Below are 18735 nucleotides of genomic sequence, written 5' to 3' on the forward strand. Positions count from 1 at the left end.
TCTTTGCTAGAATTGGATCTGAAAGGTAATCTTATGCCCTAGCCCTAAAATAAATAAATAGAAGGTGGGGGGGGGGGAACTAGCCAAATAAATAAAGGTTGCCTCCTAGAAAGTTCAGTGTTTCTTTTATTATATAGTTTTAACCACAAGCTTCCTCTGCCTCAAATTGCAGATCGCTAGCTTTTGAGATTTGGGGAGCAGAGGGAAACCATCACTATGACAATTGCAATATTTTTATTAATATCTAAGACCCAGTTTGCCCCTGAAGTGCAGCAGTTAATTCTGTAAGGTCCATTTATTTCCACACATTTAGATTTTAGGTCTGTTGGTGTGAGTTCCTAATATTCTCTGGAGATTGTTTGTCAGTACAAACCACTCGTTATTTTCACTACATTGCACTTTTCTTCCCTCTAATATTGGGACAGGATTGATTGCTTTATTTCACCATTTCGATTCTCTTCGCACTTCAAACTCTGTTTTCAGTATATCCAGTCTCAGAACATTTTCTTGACAGTGGAACTCAGATATCAAGATAGGAATGGTTAACCATAGTAGATATGGAGTAAGAAATGTATGCCCTAGAGGAACATTGCAGCCTTTGAAAATTGGATTTCTGTAGTTTCTTCCTAAATCTACAAAAGGTATTGTCCTCTTCCATACAGCAATTTCATTTTTTACTGCTGTGCCTCCAAAGATAGGACTGAAAAACTGTTAGCCTCTGGGGCGCCTGGGTGGCTCAGTTGGTTAAGCGACTGCCTTTGGCTCAGGTCATGATCCTGGAGTCCCGGGATCGAGTCCCGTATCGGGCTCCCCGCTCAGCAGGGAGTCTGCTTCTCCCTCTGACCCTCCCCCCTCTCATGCTCCCTCCTTCTCTCTCTCTCTCTTTCAAATAAATAAATAAATAAATCTTTAAAAAAACCCAAAAAACTGTTAGCCTCTGCTTGGGAGTTCTCCATTATAGGGCTATGAAAACCACAACACATATACAGATTAAGTAGAAATAAAAAACAAAAGATATTAAATACAGAGTTATCCCTTGATTTTTGTGAAGGTTTTTGAGTCTCCTATGATATTTCTTGGCCCATAACTTCTTTATGTTGTTATAAGGAGGTACTCTTATTTTAACAATATATAAGTCTCATTCTGAATCTGGGTTCTATCTGTAGAAGCATTAAGAAGAAGTGTTTGGTGATCCTACAATGGAGAAATTTTTGCATTTTTGAAAGTAACATATCCCAGTCCCTTTTTATAGTCATGGTGATGTGGAGAGGAAAAGAAAGACAGAACAATTACTACCTATGCTATACCTTATTTAATTAGGAAACTCATTGAAAAAGAAATTATTACCCTGTTTTAATGATAAAGAAAAGTTATTAAATCAACGTGATTAGTAAGGTTATAAAAATCTAACACAACTTCGTGGCTGATCTAGAATTTATACATAGGTCTGCCTAACTGAGTTTCACGTTCTAATCCCAAACACTGACCCTGATGGGATCTGAAAACAAGAGTTTGAGCGGTAAGAACCTTGACGAGGAAGTGTAGCTTTTTCATATGTGATGCGGTAGAATCAGTTCCCAGAGATCTGAGGCCAGGGAGGCCCTTGGACAGTGGTGTCCATTAGGATTCACAACAATTTCTCTGTCAGAGGTAGTCCAGACTCCCTGGGCAGCTGGGGGTAGGGAGCCTTGGATGATCGGATGACAACATGAAGATCACTCCACACCAAACCTCGGACCTATTTGTCTATTTCAAATGCTTTTTAAAACTTTTCTCTAGTTACCGTTATCATGAACGACTAGAAGTCCACCATCCTCATTTGATGGGTCAAAAAAGAAATGAGCTATGTACTATAAAGAATGGGAAAATTCATCTTACTTTAAATAGAAAAGTGGAACCTTTTATATGTCTTACCTAGCAAATTTTGCGTACTTTATTATAATAGTTTATTGACAGTTAGGAAACTGCTGCTAAAAGTAACACCAGCATTCAGAACTAGTTGCAAAGTCCTCTGTGCCATTAGAAATGACCTGAGAACAATATTTATATTTTTGAAAAAGTAGGTCAGGGAATAAAAGAATTAGCAGTAAGATGTTGACATGGTTTATAGAAAATAATCTTATTGCCATGTCACCTTCAGCTTTTACTTGAAAAGCTGTGTGTATAACACAGATGGCCACAGCCTTTCAGAAGCCTTTACTCAGACTAAAAAATACAGTCTAAGATTTTGGTCTCTACATGTGGCTAGCTTGAATACTCCCTAAAGGAGTGGCAGTGTTATTCTTATTTTGTTTCTAAAAGATATCTTACTTTTCACTAACTTAATTACATTTTATTTTACTTTGGTAGAGTTCATCCTCATTAACTAAAGAAACCAAATCCTGCATTTGTCACTAAGTTAACATAATAAGTGTGTTTAAAAGAATCATGACAGCAAAATGTTGATGGAGTGTTTATACAAGCAGCATGTTGGAAAATGGTATTTCAGTGTTCCCAGAAAACTGAATTGCACCCCAACTTTTCAGAAAGTTTTTGTTTCTAAGATTGCCATACAAAGGAAAATCTGTCTAGTTCATTGAATTGTTGACTCTACATCAAGAGTTGAAATGTGTACTCTAATGCACTTGCTTTGATCTCTCATTTGACTGTTTATCAAAGCTGATTACACTCTGAATACACAAATCCTCTTAGCTTCAAAATCATGTAAAAATAATGGATAATAGAGCATTTTTAAGTATTCTCTGCTATCCCAGTTTGGTTTTATGATTGTAATATGGCTATTAGGTTGGGGAAGAGGGTCTGTTTTTATGTTTAGTTCCCTTGGTAAGATCCAGTCTTTTGCCACATTGGATTAGAATGTTTTTTTCAGCCAAACTTGCTCATGCAGTGAAGCAAAAGCTGTTTTAGTACACATCAAAAGGAATCATTATGAACATATGAAACTCACTTCATTCCACTCACCACAATTTAGGGGCTTCCACTTTTTGAGAAGCCTGTAAGTATGTGCTTTCTTTATCTGCATATAAATTGAAACATAATAAAATAGCAGGTGATGTATTCAATTAAAGATAATTATATATTATATCACTTTATAAATTTCAAGAGCTTAAAGTTTAACATTTTCAAAGAACATTTATTTAGTCTCTGCTAATTATTGGAGGCACTATGCTAAATAGTTTATACACGTTAACAGATTATTTGCCTAAAATTACATAGCTAATTTTAGTGGCAGAATCAGGAACAGAACACAGATCTCTAGCATCTCATTCTAGTGCGTTTTAAATTTCGTAAATCATTTACTTGATTCTTCTAATGTAATCCAGAAATTTTCTTCCGATCTCAGTCTTAATCTCTGTATTTTAAAAAAGGAAAAAAATATACACGTGAGGCCAGTTGGAAGAATGTCCTTCTTGAAAATGGCATGCATTGTGGTGCTTCATTGTTTTCCCTTAAACACACTTTGTATAGTTCTAGAATTGCTTCTTGAAGCAAACCATTATCAAGCCAGGCAACCCAGAGCAGATTTATAAGACAATATGTTCATGTTGGAGCCTTTCCAAAGTAAAATCATGGAGCATTTATTCTGTTTTTTAATATGGCTAACAATTGACCTGTAAGTTCTTGTGAACAATCTAAAGTACAAAAATGGAAAGGGTAAAACAGCACTCTCTGCTCCCAGCTCAAAGGATCCCTGCTAAATTCGACAGTCCTGGCCAAGAGTGGCAGTGTGACCCTCGATTATGGCTTTGCAGATACTATACAGACTTTGAACAAACACTATCTTGAGGTTGTAAAACATTAACCAGCCCAAGCTGGACTATTGTGTTTTAAGTAGTGATAGAGACACTTTGACAATTCTCAAATGACCATGGGTTTGATTTCATGCACAGTTCCAATTTTTTATAATCAACTTGCCCTACTCCACTTTGTCTCTTCATTTCTCCAAATGGTCACAAGTGTGACCTAAAAGAGAGTGATTATAAAAAGGCAACTTCTTCTTTTACGAGTTCTAGGTTTTCTTTGAGTTTTTTTTAACTTTTTGTCCTGTTGCTCAGTGATTTTCAAAGTGTGTGTGACAAAGCAATGGTGAAACATGAAATCAATTTAGTAGGTCACAAATACACTTTGAAATCTAATAGAATTGACTAAAAATATGAGAGAGCATTGCATGAAGTAAGAGTATTTTTGAAACTTTTGTGTCAGTTACGTGTGTGTGTGTGTGTGTTTGTGTGTGTCGAGTAATACATAAATTCCTAGAATGCTTGCTGGTCAAAAAATGTAAAAGTCACTGCCACACCTATTTTATGTGATGGAGTTCTTATGTTATTTTAAATCATTTCAAATAGTGATATAATGGCTTTCTCAAATTTAATCTTTGAGTTTGTGTCAGGCTACCATTTATTTTTAAACAAAAATGACGTGGCTAGAACTGGAGGGTATTATGCTGAGCGAAATAAGTCAATCAGAGAAAGACAAGTATCGTATGACCTCACTGATATGAGGAATTCTTAATCTCAGGAAACAAACTGAGGGTTGCTGGAGTGGTGGGGGGTGGAAGGGATGGGGTGGCTGGGTGATGGACGTTGGAGAGGGTATGTGCCATGGTGAGCACTGTGAATTGTGTAAGACTTTTGAATCACAGACCTGTACCTCTGAAACAAATAATACATTATATATTAAAAAAAAAAAAAAAAGAAGAAGAAGATAGCAGGAAGGGAAAAACGAAGGGGGGAAATCGGAGGGGGAGACGAACCATGAGAGACTATGGACTCTGAGAAACAAACTGAGGGCTCTAGAGGGGAGGGGGTGGAGGGACGGGTTAGCCTGGTGATGGGTATTAAGGAGGGCATGTTCTGCATGGAGCACTGGGTGTTATACACAAACAATGAATCATGGATCACTACATCAAAAACTAATGATGTATGGTGATTAACATAACATAATAGAATAAATAAATAAATAAATAAATAAAATGATAGCAAATAAATGAGTATACTATTTCCTCCCTACTTTTAATTAGTAGAAAATGTTAGTGTCTTGTACCTCTGTAGAAATAACCTTTGGATCTGTTCATTTGTGGTCTGGTGCAGAGAGCACTGGTCAAGGTCACATACCATTTCTATTGAGTTTCTTGACTTAGTTTCTGTACCTTTGCTTGAGAGAATTATTTTTAACTAGTTATTAGCATTTAAATCCTTGACAAACACATTTGCTGTGAATATTAAATTAACTACTGTTTTGTTTTCTCAGGTTAATGACTTAAAGAAATTACTCAGAAAAAAATTACTTAGAATTTTAAATTTGTAATTCATTATATATCTTATGTGTGTTGGTACCTATTATTAACTTAATGAAAATGAACTATAATCTGTTTAATCATATTTATTTATAGATTTAAAATAAACTCTGGAATGCATTAGAATTAATAATGAATAAAAATATATATCATTATTTGGATCATATTTTGCTTAAGATAGTATAACTATCATGTATCTCATTTCTTTTTCTTTTTTTGTATTTTCAGCTAAAATTGATCAAGAGGCAGAGGAAAACTCACTGTCAGAGACTCATAAATGGTGAGAAATTACTTTCCTTTAATATAAAAATTTATTCTCAGAATAGGTTTATAAAGTACTTATTAGTATATCTCAAGGACCCAAATATTAGCTCAGTTTTTATTTTCAAGCATAAAAGAAAAAGAAAATAATAGTTTACTTTAATATATTGAATTTCTGAATTTTATTTTTATGACTCTGGATGATGTACCAAATTATTGTGAATACCTTAGTACCTTCTTTTTTGGATGAGATTTAGGACTGTGGAAGTACAAGAGAAGGGAAGATAGCAGGAACCTATTTCAAGAAAGAAGGGTGAAGAGTTTGGTTATAGGGAACTATTGAGTTTAAGTAGGAAGCCAGGAGCTTCTGTTGCATAAACTTTTGCTTTCAGAATGGAGATTTGCAGTCATGAGTGAGTGAGCATAGAAGAGTATCTCACAAATCTCTTGGTTTCTCTGCCTCAAGTTTTCTCCTTTCTCTCTGTATTAGTCAGTGTTCTCCAGAAAACAGAACCAATAGGATGTACGTGTGTGTGTGTGTGTGTGTGTGTGTGTGTTTACAGAGAGACTGAGAGAGATTAGGGAATTGGCATATAGCGGGCTGGAAAGTCCTAAAAGGAGTTAATGTGAACAATCTTGAGTCTGAAAGCATTCTAAAGACAGAATTCCAGAATTTCTTCCTATTAGGGTAACCACAGTCTTTTTTTTTTAAGACCCTCAACTGCTTGGATGAGGCCCATCTACATTATGGAGGGTAATGTGCTTTCTTCAAAGTCTACTGATTTAAATATGAAACACATCTTAAAAATATTTTCACAACATCTACATTGATGTTTGACACAAAACTGGTTGCCATACCTAGCCAAGCTGACATATCAAATTAACCACCACACTCTCTAAAGAAATCTGATTACTCTTGAAGGAGAATTCTGATTAAAGAAGTTCTTTACCATTACTTTATTAGGCAAGATCCTGTATATTCTGTGAACAGATACCATGTTTTTAGTTGTTTATTTACTATGACATATTGTGCTAGACAAATTGGTAAAGAGAATTATTCAGTTTCAATGAAAAGCAAAAACGGGTGAAGACCAACAGCTTCCGGGGAAGATGGCAGAGTAGGAGGACCCTAAGCTCATCTGGTCCCATGGAAACAACTAGATAACAGCCACATCAGTGTAAATAAATCAGAAAATGACCCAAAGATTGGCAGGACAGACTCTTGATAACTAAATGTAGAGAAGAGAAGAGGCCACACTGAAGAGAGTAGGAAGTGTGGAAACACAGTTGGGAGCTAGGGAGACCCATGGGACCATCCACAGGAGGGCGAGACCCTGCTGGCATAGGCATGGAAAGGGGAGAGAAACAGATTCTCACACCAAAGATCCTACATGGGAAAGACGAATCCCCATAAGATCTGGCTTTGAAAACCAGAGGGGCCGAATTTCAAGAGGTCTTAAAATCAGCAGGGCTTAAACCTTGGAACATCAAAAATCATCAGGGTCCTGCAAGAGCCAGTAGGGCAAACAGAGAGGAAATTGAATCCCCGCCCTTAAAGAGACAGCAAAACCAAAAGCCCTATTGAGATACAGCAGAGAAGCAGCAGTTTGAAAAACTCCTGCAGTATATGGGAGGGAGATTTGTTTACTAATGTCAGAGTATATGCTGGAGGGAGCAGGGATCCTTGGGAGATTTCTTCAGGAACAAAGGAACTGGTGAGCACCATTTCACTCCCCCAACCCATAGCCTAGACCCATGACAACTTTGGGAGCCTGCATTACACGATACCTGCTACCTAACCTGATAAGAGCATGCCCAGCCCTAGCATTCTGTGGACACACTCCATCCAGCCAGGCCTCAGCTCCAGGTTCCCCTCCACAGTAGATCCATGCAAACCTGGCTAACACTGAGCATCCTGCCCATGCATGCTTCTGCGTGTACACCCCCTCCAACCTTGCCTGCTTCATTCCCCAGGAGCTGCAGGTCCCCTCCTGCCTAAGTGGACCTTGCTGACACCTCTCTCCCCATTTTCACTGTGTCCTGAAGTTCAGTGCTACTGCAAATCTGACAGACACTTGATAAGACTCAACTTAAGCCCAACATGGCCCTAGACTGACCCACTAACACCACAGGGACCAAACCTTGCCCACAACAAGCAAAGAGAACCATTGCAGAGAACTGGACTAAAGACAAAAATGGCTCAGCCACAACAGAAGTGTGCATGCAGCACACATAGGAGATACCCCTGAAGGATCAGGTTCTGGTACACAGAGGATATTTCACTTCAGGACGCTACAGGACCTCTTCTTTATAAGACCTGTCAAGAGCAGAAGATGTAACTGACCTTTCTAGCATGTAGAAACAGGCACAGAGTTAGACAAAATGAGGAGACAGAGGAGTAAGTCCTGAGTGAAAGAACAGGACAAAATCACAGCAAAAGAGCTATACAGAACAGAGATAAGTAATATGCCTGATAGAGAATTTAAAGTAATGGTCATAAAGATAGTCACTGGACTTGAAGAAAGAGTGGAGGACCTCAGTGAGACTCTTAACACTCTTAACAAAGAGATAGAAAACATAAAAAAGAACAAATCAGAGATGAAGAACTCAGTAAGTGAAATTAAAAATACACTAGAAGGAATAAATAGTAGGCTAGAGGAAGCAGAACCGATCAATGACATGGATGACAGAGTAATGGAAAATAATCAAGCTGAAGAGGAGAGAGAAAAGAAATAATAAAAAATGAAAATAGACTAAGGGACCTCAGTGATACCATCAAATATAATAACATTCTCATTATAGGGATCCCAGAAGGAGAAGAGAGAGAAAAAGGGGCAGAAAATTTGTTTGAAGAAATAATAGCTGAAAACTTCCTGAATCTGGGAAAGGAAACAGAAATCCAGATCCAGGATGCACAGAGATCCCCCAACAAAGTCAACCCAAAGAGGTCCACACCAAGACACAGCAAATAAAATGGCAAAAAGTAGTGATAGAGAATTTTTAAAGCAGCAAAAGAAAACAGCTACATACAAGGGAAACCACATAAGGCATTCAGCATTGTTTGTTTTTTTTTTTGTTGTTTTTTAGTAGAAATTTTGCAGGCAAGAAAGGAGTGGCATGATATATTCAAAGAAAGAAATGTGCAGCCAAGAATACTCTATGCAGCAAGGCTATCATTAAGAATAGAAAGAAAGATAAAGAGCTTCCCTGACCAAAAAAAAAAAAAAAAAAAAAGTTAAATTCATGACCACTAAAGGGAATTAAGAGGCACAAACTTCCAGTTATAAAGTAAATAAATCATGGTGATGATAGGCAGAGCATAAGGGAATATAGTCAATAATATTGTAATAATGTATGGTGACAGATGGTGACTACATTGATTGTGGTGAGCATTTTGTAATGTATATAACTGTTGAATCCCTATGTTGTACACCTGAAACTAACATAATATTATGTCAACTATATTTCAGAGTAAAAAAAAAAGCAGCAATAAAAAAAAGAGAACCTGCGTCCTTACATCTAGTGACTTAGATCTTTTTTCCTACTATATGTTTGTAAATAAATACACATCCTCTTAATGTCAAAAAAAAAAAAAAAATTCATGACCACTAAACCAGCCCTACAAGAAATGTTAAAGAGGACTCTTTGAGTAAAAAGGAAAGACCATAGAGAGGAGTAACAAATGCAGGAAACAAAAAAGCAGTAAAAATAAGTATATCTGTAAATGTCAATCAAGGTATTAACAAAATAAGAGGATGTAAAGTATGACACCATATACCTAAAATGTGAGGGGGTTAAGAGTAAAGAATGGACCCAAACTTAAGGGACCAACAAGTTAATATAGACTGCTATATGCAAAAGGTGTTATATACAAACCTAATGGTGACCGCAAATGAAAAACCAGTAATAAATATGCAAAAAAAGTAGAAAGGAATCCAAGGATTTCACTAAAGAAAACCAGCAAACCATGAGAGAAGAAAGCAAGAGAAGAAAGGAGCAGAGAAGAACTACAAAAAACATAAAAACAAGTAACAAAATGGCAATAAGTACATATCTATCAACAATTACTCTGAATGTAAATGGACTGATGCTCCAATCAAAAGGCAGAGGATGACAGAATGGATGGCAAAGCAAGACCCATCTCTATGCTGCCTGCAAGAGACTCATTTCAGACCTAAAGACACATACAGATTGAAAGTGAAGGGGTATATGAGGAATTCTTTTTTTTTTTAAGATTTTATTTATTTATTTGAGAGAGAGAGAATGAGAGAGAGAGAGAAAGCACATGAGATGGGGGGAGGGTCAGAGAGAGAAGCAGACTCCCTCCTGAGCAGGGAACCCGATGCGGGACTCGATCCAGGGACTCCAGGATCATGACCTGAGCCGAAGGCAGTCGCTTAACCAACTGAGCCACCCAGGCGCCCTATATGAGGAATTCTTAATCTCAGGAAAGAAACTGAGGGTTGCTAGAGTAGTGGGGGTTGGGAGGGATGGGGTCCCAATAGACATTGGGAAGGGTATGTGCTATGGTGAGCGCTGTGAATTGTGTAAGACTGTTGAATCACAGACCTGTACCTCTGAAAGAAATAATACATTATATGTTAAAAAAAAAGAAGAAGAAGAAGAAGAAGAAGATAGCAGGAGGGGAAGAAGGAAGGGGGGGAAATCGGAGGGGGAGACGAACCATGAGAGACTATGGACTCTGAAAAACAAACTGAGCATTCTAGAGGGGAGGGGGTGGGGGATGGGTTAGCCTGGTGATGGGTATTAAGGAGGGCATGTTCTGCATGGAGCATTGGGTGTTATATGCAAACAATGAATCATGGAACACTAAAAAAAAAAAGAAAGAAAGTGAAGGGATAGAAAAGCCTGTATCATGCAAATGGAAGTGAAAAGACAGCCAGGGTAGCAATACTTCTACTGGACAAAATAAACTTTAAAACAAAGACTGTTAACAGGAGAGAAAAAAGGACACTATGTAATAATAAATGGAAACTCCAACAAGAAAATGTAACAATTGTAAGTATGCACCCAACACGGGAGCACCCAAATATGTAAAGCAGCCAATAACAAACATAAAGGAAATAATTGATAGTAATAACAATAGTAGTAGGGGACATAACATCCACTCACAGCAATGGACAGATCATTCAAATAGAAAATCAACGAGGAAACAGTAATAGCTTTGAATGACATATTGGACCAGAAGGGTCTAACAGGTATATTCAGAATATTCCATCCTAAAACAGCAGAATACATATTGTTTTCAAGTGCACATGGAACATTCTCCAGAACAGATCACATATTAGGCCACAAAACAAGTCTCAACAAATTCAAAAACATCAAAGTCATACCAGGCATATTTTCTGACTACAATGCTATGAAAGTAGAAATCAACCACAAGAAAAATTCTGGAAAAACCACAAATACATGGAGGTTAAATAATGTGCTACTAAACAATGAATGGGTCAACCAGGAAATAAAAGAAGAAATAAAAAATACATGAAAACACAACAGTACAGGGACGCCTGGGTGGCTCCATTCGGTTAAGCATCTGCCTTTGGATCAGATCATGATCCCAGAGTCCTGGGATCGAGTCCTGCATCGGGCTCCTTGCTCAGCAGGGAGTCTGCTTCCCCCTCTCCCTGCTGCTCCCTCTGCTTGTGTGCTCTCTCTCTGACAAATAAATAAATAAAATCTTTAAAAAAAAGAAAAGAAAACACAACAGTACAAAATCTTTAGGATGTAGCAAAAGCTATTCTAAGAGGGAAGTTTAGAGCAAGACAGGCCTAACTCAAAAAGCAAGAAAAATCTCAAATAAAAAACCTAACCTTACACCTAAAGAAGATAGAAAAAAGAACAAACAAAACTCCAAACCAGTAGAAGGAAGGAAATAATAAAGATTAGAAATATATTACCTAGAAAGTAAAAACAAAATAATAGAACAGTTCAATGAAACCAGGAGCTCTCTTTGAAAAGATAAACAAAATTTATAAACCTTTAGTTAGACTCATCAACGAGAGAGAGAGAGAGGGAGAAGATTCAAAACAACAAAATCAGAAATGAAAGAGGAGAAATAACAACCGGCACCACAGAAATACAAAGGATTTTAAGAGAATATTATGAAAAATGATATGCCAACAAATTGGACAACCTAGAAGAAATGGATAAATTGCTAGAAACATATATAACCAAACTGAACCAGGAAAAAACAGAAAATCTGAACAGACTGATTACTAGGCATGAAATTGAATCAGTAATCAAATAACTCCCAACAAACAAAAGTCCAGGACCAGATGGCATCACAGGCAAATTCTACTGAACATTTAAAGAAGAGTTAATACCTGTTCTCAAACTATTCCAAAAATTGAAGAGGAAGAAAAGCTTTCAAATTCACTCTATGAGGCCAGCATTACCCTGATACCAAAACCACATAAAGACATTACAGAAAAAAGAGACAGGCCAGTATCTCTGATGAACATAGATGCAAAAATCCGGAACAAAGTTTCAGCAAATTGAATCTCATAATATGTTTAAAAATCATTCACAATCAAGTGGGATTTATTGCTGGGGTACAAGAGTGGTTCAATATTCACAAATCAATCAACATGATACATCATATCAACAAGAGAAAGTATAAAAAGCATATGATCTTTTCAATAGACTCAGAAAGAACATTTGACAAAGTACAACATCCAAATCATGATAAGACCCTCCACAAAGTAGGTTTAGAAGGAACATTCCTCAGAATAATAAAGGCCATTAATGAAAAACCCACAGCAAACATCATACTCAATGGTGAAAAACTAAGAGCTTTTCCCCTAAGATCAGGAACAAAACAAGGATGTTCACCCTTACCACTTTTATTCAACATAATACTGGAGGTTCTAGCCACAGAGATAAGTCAAGAAAAATTAATAAAAGTGATCTGAATCAGTAAGGAAGAAATAAAGCTTTCACTATTTGCAGTGACATGGTACTGTATGTAGAAAACCTGAAAGGCTCCACCACTGGAGTCTAATACTAAAATTGATAAATGAATTCAGTAACGTTGCAGGACACAAAATCAATGTACAGAAATCTGTTTCATTTCTATACACTAATAACAAAGCAGCAGAAAGAGAAATTAAGAAAACAATCCCATTTGCAATTGCACCCAAAATAATAAAATACCTAGGAATAAACTTAATCAAGGAGGTGAAATCCTGTACTCTGAAAACTATGAAACATTGATGAGAGAAATTAAAGACAACAGAAACAAATATAAGGATATCCCATGCTCATGGATTGGAAGAACAAATATTGCTAAAATATCTATACCACCCAGAGCAATGTACAGATTTAATGCGATGTCTATCAAAATACTAACAGAATTTTTCATAGAATGAGAACAAATAATCCTAAAATTTTTGTGGAATGCCAAAAGACCATGAATAGCCAAAGCAGTCTTGAAAAAGAACAAACTGGAGGTATCACAATCCTAGATTTCGAGATATATCACAAAGCTGTAGAAATCAAAGCAGTATGGTACTGGCACAAAAATAGACACATAGATGAATGGAACAGAAAAGAGAGCCCAGAAATAAGCCCATGACTATATGGTCAATTAATCTTTGACAAAGGAGTCAAGATTATGTAATGGGAAAAACGCAATCTCTTCAGCAAATGGGTGTTTGGAGAACTGGAAAGCTACGTGGAAAAGAATGGAACTGGAGCACTTTCTTACCCCATATACAAAAATAAGCTCAAAATGGATTATGAACCTCAGTGTGAGACCTGAAACCATAAAAATCCTAGAAGAGAACACAGGCAGTAATTTTCTGACATTAGCCACAGCAACATTTTTCTAGATATGTCCCCTGAGGCAAAGGAGTTAAAAGCAAATAAAAATTATTGAGACTACATCAAAATAAAAACCTGCCCAGCAAAGGAAAGATTCAACAAAACTAAAAGACAACCTAATGAATGGGAGAAAATATTTGCAAATGACCTATCCAATAAAGGGTTAGTATCAAAACATATAAAGAACTCATATGCAGTGCCTAGGTGGCTCAGTTGGTTAAGCCTTCAGTTCAGGTCATGATCTCAGGGTTCTGGAATTGAGCCCCACATCTGGCTCCCTGCCCAGTGGGGGGGTCTGCTTCTCACTCTCCCTCCATCCCTACTGCCCCCCCACTCATGCTCTCTCTATCTCAAGTAAATATATAAAATCTTAAAAAAAGTCCTACAACTCAACCCACACAATCATAAAATAATCCAATTAAAAATGAACAGAAGACCTCAACATACATTTCTCCAAAGAAGACATCCAGATGGCCAACAGACATGTGAAAAGATGCTCAACATCACTTATCATCAAAGAAATGCAAATCCAAACTACAGTGAGATATCACTTTACAATTGTCACAGTGGCCAAAATAAAAAACACAACAAACAAATGTTGGTAAGGATACTGAGAAAAAAGGAACCCTCATGCACTGTTGGTGGGAATGCTAACTGGTGCAACTACTAGGGAGGTTCATCAAACAAATAAAAATTTAATTACTATATGATCCAATAATTCCACTTCTGGGTAATTACCCAAAGAATATGAAAATACTAATTTGAAAAGATATATGCACCCTTATGTCTATTGCAGCATTATTTATAATAGCCACATTATGGAAACAGCCAACATGTCCATTGATAGATGAATAAAGAAGATATGGTATATATACAATAGAATATTACTCAACCATAAGAAAGAATGAAATCTTGCCATTTGCAACAACATGGATGTATCTAGAGAGTATAACGCATAGTGAAATATATCAGTCAAAGACAAATACTATAAGATTTTACTCATATGTAGAATGATGAAACGAAACAAAGAAAAAAGAGACTAACCAAAAAACAGACCCTTAACTATAGAAAACAAACAGATGGTTTCCAGAAGGACGTGGGTCAGTAGATGGATGAAATATGTGAAGGGGATTAACAGTACACTTACCACAATGAGCCCTGAGTAAGGAATTGCTGAATCACTATATTGTACACCTGAAACCAATACAGCATTGTACATCAACTATACTGGAATAAAAAAAGAAAGTCCTTAAATTATGACAAACAGAAATTTCAGTTAGTTACATGAAAGAAAATCTGCCTAATGACCAAACTGTTAGTGAAAGAGCCTTCTTTTATAATTAAACAATCCTGAAATTCAAAAATAAAAATAAAGGGGTGCCTGGGTGGCTCAGTCCATTAAGTGTCCAGTGCTTGGTTTCAGCTCAGGTCACGATCTCATGGGTCATGGGATTGAGCCCAGTGTTGGGCTCCAAGCTCAGCAGGGAGTCTGCTTGAGGATTCTCTCCCTCTGCCCCTCCCCCTGCTTGCTTGCTCCCTATCTCTCTCAAATTGATAAGTAAATCTTCAAAAAAAATAAAAATAAAAATAAGAATAATGAATCATAAGAAACATTTCTCAAAGAAATAAATCTTTGTTCCATGTTTGTAGCAATCATACATGACCAGATCAGCGATCAATAGTAATTCTATTCAGGAAGGCAGTGTAACCCTGGTCTGATGGCCGTGGAGTTCAAATCCTGCTCTTCATGTGTTAGCTCTGTGATTTTGGGCCAATACTGTAACTCCAGGATAATAGTACCGACTCTGGAAGTAAGAATTAAGTTAGTGAATATTTGCCAGATGCTTAGTTTGTGGATGTTAATTGCTATATTATATTCACATTATTATCTTAACTAGAGATTAGAAAACATTTGGTAGTAATAATAGAAACCACAGACAGATTTCAGATTCAGGCCATGTATTTATTTGTTTGATTCATGTTCTTCACTGTCTCCATTGGGTCACACACTGGACAGCCTTGCATGGTCATGGAACATAGATTTTGGTATCACATCTGTATATCTGCACTTGCTCCAAAGGGCTGACACTGTGGCTTCAAGGATTTACCATAACTTTTGAATCTTTGTCCTTATCTGTGAAATAAGAGAAGCAATACCTAGATTGTAAGTTGGGTGGAGATCAATTCAAAATAATTAGATGAGTTGTATCTATCTATCTCTCTCTCTCTCTATCTATCTATCTATCATCTACCTATATTTATATACATAGAACTTAGGAGACTGACTTCCAGAATGACTCTCATCCCCAAAAACGAACATCTAACTGGAGAAAATTATGTAAAACAATCATTTAACATCTCTAGAGAATATTCTAAGGGTATCCAGCAAATGGAGAATCATTCATTCAAGACAATCTACTTAATCTTGGCAAGAACAGTGGGAGTCTGTGGCATTGGAGCCACAACCCATTCTTTCTAGTTCGATCTTATGGAAACTGCAGGTGCCCTCTCCCTGGCTCCCGGTCTGTCATTCACCCTGGGTCAGCAGACTGCATCCCATCAGCTGCAGCTTACTGCAGAAGTTCTATCCTAAACGAAATATGTAGAGAGGAGGGGCTCCTTTCCTTAACCCAGCCTCCATTTGCAAGATGTAAGCTCTCCCCCTGGGGTGGCAGACCAAGAATATTGGGCCCCAAATTTTCCACCCCAGCTGACTATTAGAATGAGGGATCTTTATATACCAAGAAGTGCAAGCCAAGAAAACTAGGGGCTACCCACCTCAGCTCCTGCTTGTTGAGCAGAAGTCTCACTTTGGGACAAGTGGGCCACTGTCTCACCTCTAACTTTAGCTCTTGTGCAGAGACACAGAGATCCTGCCCAGAGGTCTGCAGCTCTGTCTGAGAGGACTGACTTTATTTGGAACAGAGGAGAATTCCATGCCTAAATGTTGAAACAATGGTGGTCTTAGTGTAAAGCAATTAAGAGGGCATGCACAGCTCCAGGATGTAAGGGGCAACAAGCAAAATGGTTAAGCAGTCAGAAGTTTAACAGAAAGAACCAGGGAAGGAGATAGCCAAGAAGGGATCCTCCTGGGATCAGAGCCCACCCTAGGGGTGGGGAGGGCTGTGCGTAAGTTTACAAGGCTGCACCTACTCAGGAGCCATGAGACCAGGATGTGGAGCAGACTTGCCGACAGTCCCCAGGATGCGTACAGATCCATCAGCCAATGATAGAGGCCTCCCTGGCCCTAGGGGCTTCAGTGTAACCTCTGACCAATCATTTGCTGAACAATATTTATTCTGACCCAGGGCAGCTTTTAGGAAGGTAGGTTTAAAATAAAATCACACACACACCTGGCAGTCTGGAAGTACATCAGCCTCAGCTGAATTCACTGCTTTAGCTAGAGCTGTGTATACAAGCAGGCAGAAGTGTTTCTTCCTGACGTGCTGAAGGGGTTTCACTCAGCCAGGCCGGCTGGTTCCTCCCCTGCAGCTGAGGGATTGGTGGATTTAACCCAGATTCTGGAGTCTTGGTTCTCCCTCCTTGGCCATTTTTGTAAACCATCCCATTCTCACCCCTAGCAGTAGATCACCAAGTGTTCTCTCTACCAGTGTAAACTTCTTGGGAACCCAAGGCCTCAGGCTTTTACAGTTTCTGGGGCTTGTGTTTCTTTGTGCAGAAACCCCTTTACCTAACCTTCCCATCACCCCCTCCAAAACCCCCCCAAATTTAAAACAAAATGCCAACTCTCTACTCTCTGTTTGATCTCTGGGAGTTGCCTAGGCAAGACCCTGAAGGAGAGGAGAGCTGAGCCAGGAATGTGTATTTGGGCAGATAGCTTCTCAGTCTCTAGTCCCTCCTTTATTTTCTGTTTATTATGGGTTATTATTATGTTCTATGTGTCATATTATTAAGCCAGCTGCAATCCATTTTGAAGGTAAGATGGTATATAAACACACTGATTCTACTTGGTCTGCATGTTTAAGTACCAGCAAAGCTGAACTTTTTCACTTTCCTGACTTTGAGGCAGCAAATACACAGGGAAGTTTTGGTTGTATGAATATATTGAAAGCATCTTAATCAAAGGAATTTCTTTGTAAGGTTCTGTTTTTATCTCAACGATGCTGTTACAGCACAAGATGCTTTATTTTTATTTATTTATTTTTTAAGATTTATTTGTCAGAGAGAGAGAGAGAGCACAAGCCGGGGGAGCAGCAGGCAGAGGGAGAAGTAGACTCCCCACTGAGCAGGGAGCCCGATGCGGGACTCAATCCCAGGACCCCGAGATCATGACCTGAGCCGAAAGCATACGCTTAACTGACTGAGCCACCCAGGCGTCCCAACACAAGACATTTTAGTTTTACTTTGTACCCTGTCACAAGAGGCCCAGTGACAATCAGTGACAAATTATGTTCTTTCATTTTTAGGACTAGTTGAGAGTCATTTACAGGTCATTGTGATAGCTGAATTGGGCTCTAAGTGTCTTGAGGATCATATTGTGATGGAACTTTCCTGTTTGTCAAAGTTTTTGAGGCAATTTAGCATTCCACACACTCACTACGGTTGTTACGAAAGAAAGCAAGCCAGTGTGGCAGACAGGGCCCTGAGAGCTCTACCTCAGAATTGCAGTTGGAAAAACCACAGAAAGTGCCTGGGCCTCAGCTTCCTTGTGTGTAAAAGGCATATAACCTCTCCTTCTTTCCATCTTCTAGGAACAGAATACCTTGCTTGTTCTTTGCAAGATACAAAGTTTCCTCAAGTTCCCTCAAGTGAGGCTAGTAAGAGACCTTTACTAGGAAAGTGTGTTCATAAAAATGTTTTGTAAACTACACAAACTCAATCAGCATGCTTTGAAAGGAATTATATACTAGTTATTGGTGTTATATGCAACTAATGAATCATTGAACACTACATCAAAAACTAATGATGTACTATATGTTGGCTAACTGAACATGATAAAAAAATAAAAATAAATAAATAAAATGGATAAGTGAACTTTTATCTAGGTACTAATTAGAATTTTTTTTCTATAATGGAATATTATGGGTTTTTTAGGTCATCTTATGATTTCCTTACAAAATAAAAATATTCAAAAGAATATTTAGGTTAGTATATTTTTTTAAAGCAAATCAAACTTTTTTTCATGTTCCGTTTGTTAGCATGATAGTTTTATATGCCAAGTTTGTCTGTTTACTCATACATTTTTGCTATTAACCTGAGAAGTGGGACTGTGTTCCTATTTCACATCAACAAAAATATATAGCTTTTGAAAAAATAGTTTGACTGAACTCTTCAATTCTCCCAGAAAGTAAGACAACTGAGCAGATGATTCTTGT

At 37.7% G+C, this 18735-nt stretch overlaps 1 protein-coding gene across 1 annotated transcript in view; it reads left to right on the forward strand.

Moving 5' to 3' along the window:
- FMN2 (formin 2) overlaps positions 1–18735 on the forward strand; it is a 370643-nt gene that overhangs the window by 285496 nt on the left and 66412 nt on the right. Inside the window, exon 12 of the mRNA XM_028111462.2 lies at positions 5525–5576. Coding sequence (XP_027967263.1) covers positions 5525–5576 — 52 coding nt within the window. The remainder of the gene's footprint in view (positions 1–5524; positions 5577–18735) is intronic.

Source organism: Eumetopias jubatus, unplaced genomic scaffold, assembly GCF_037043125.1.
Source record: "Eumetopias jubatus isolate StellerSeaLion01/CBP00866 unplaced genomic scaffold, mEumJub1_p1.0 scaffold_12, whole genome shotgun sequence".
Classification (NCBI taxonomy): domain Eukaryota; kingdom Metazoa; phylum Chordata; class Mammalia; order Carnivora; family Otariidae; genus Eumetopias; species Eumetopias jubatus.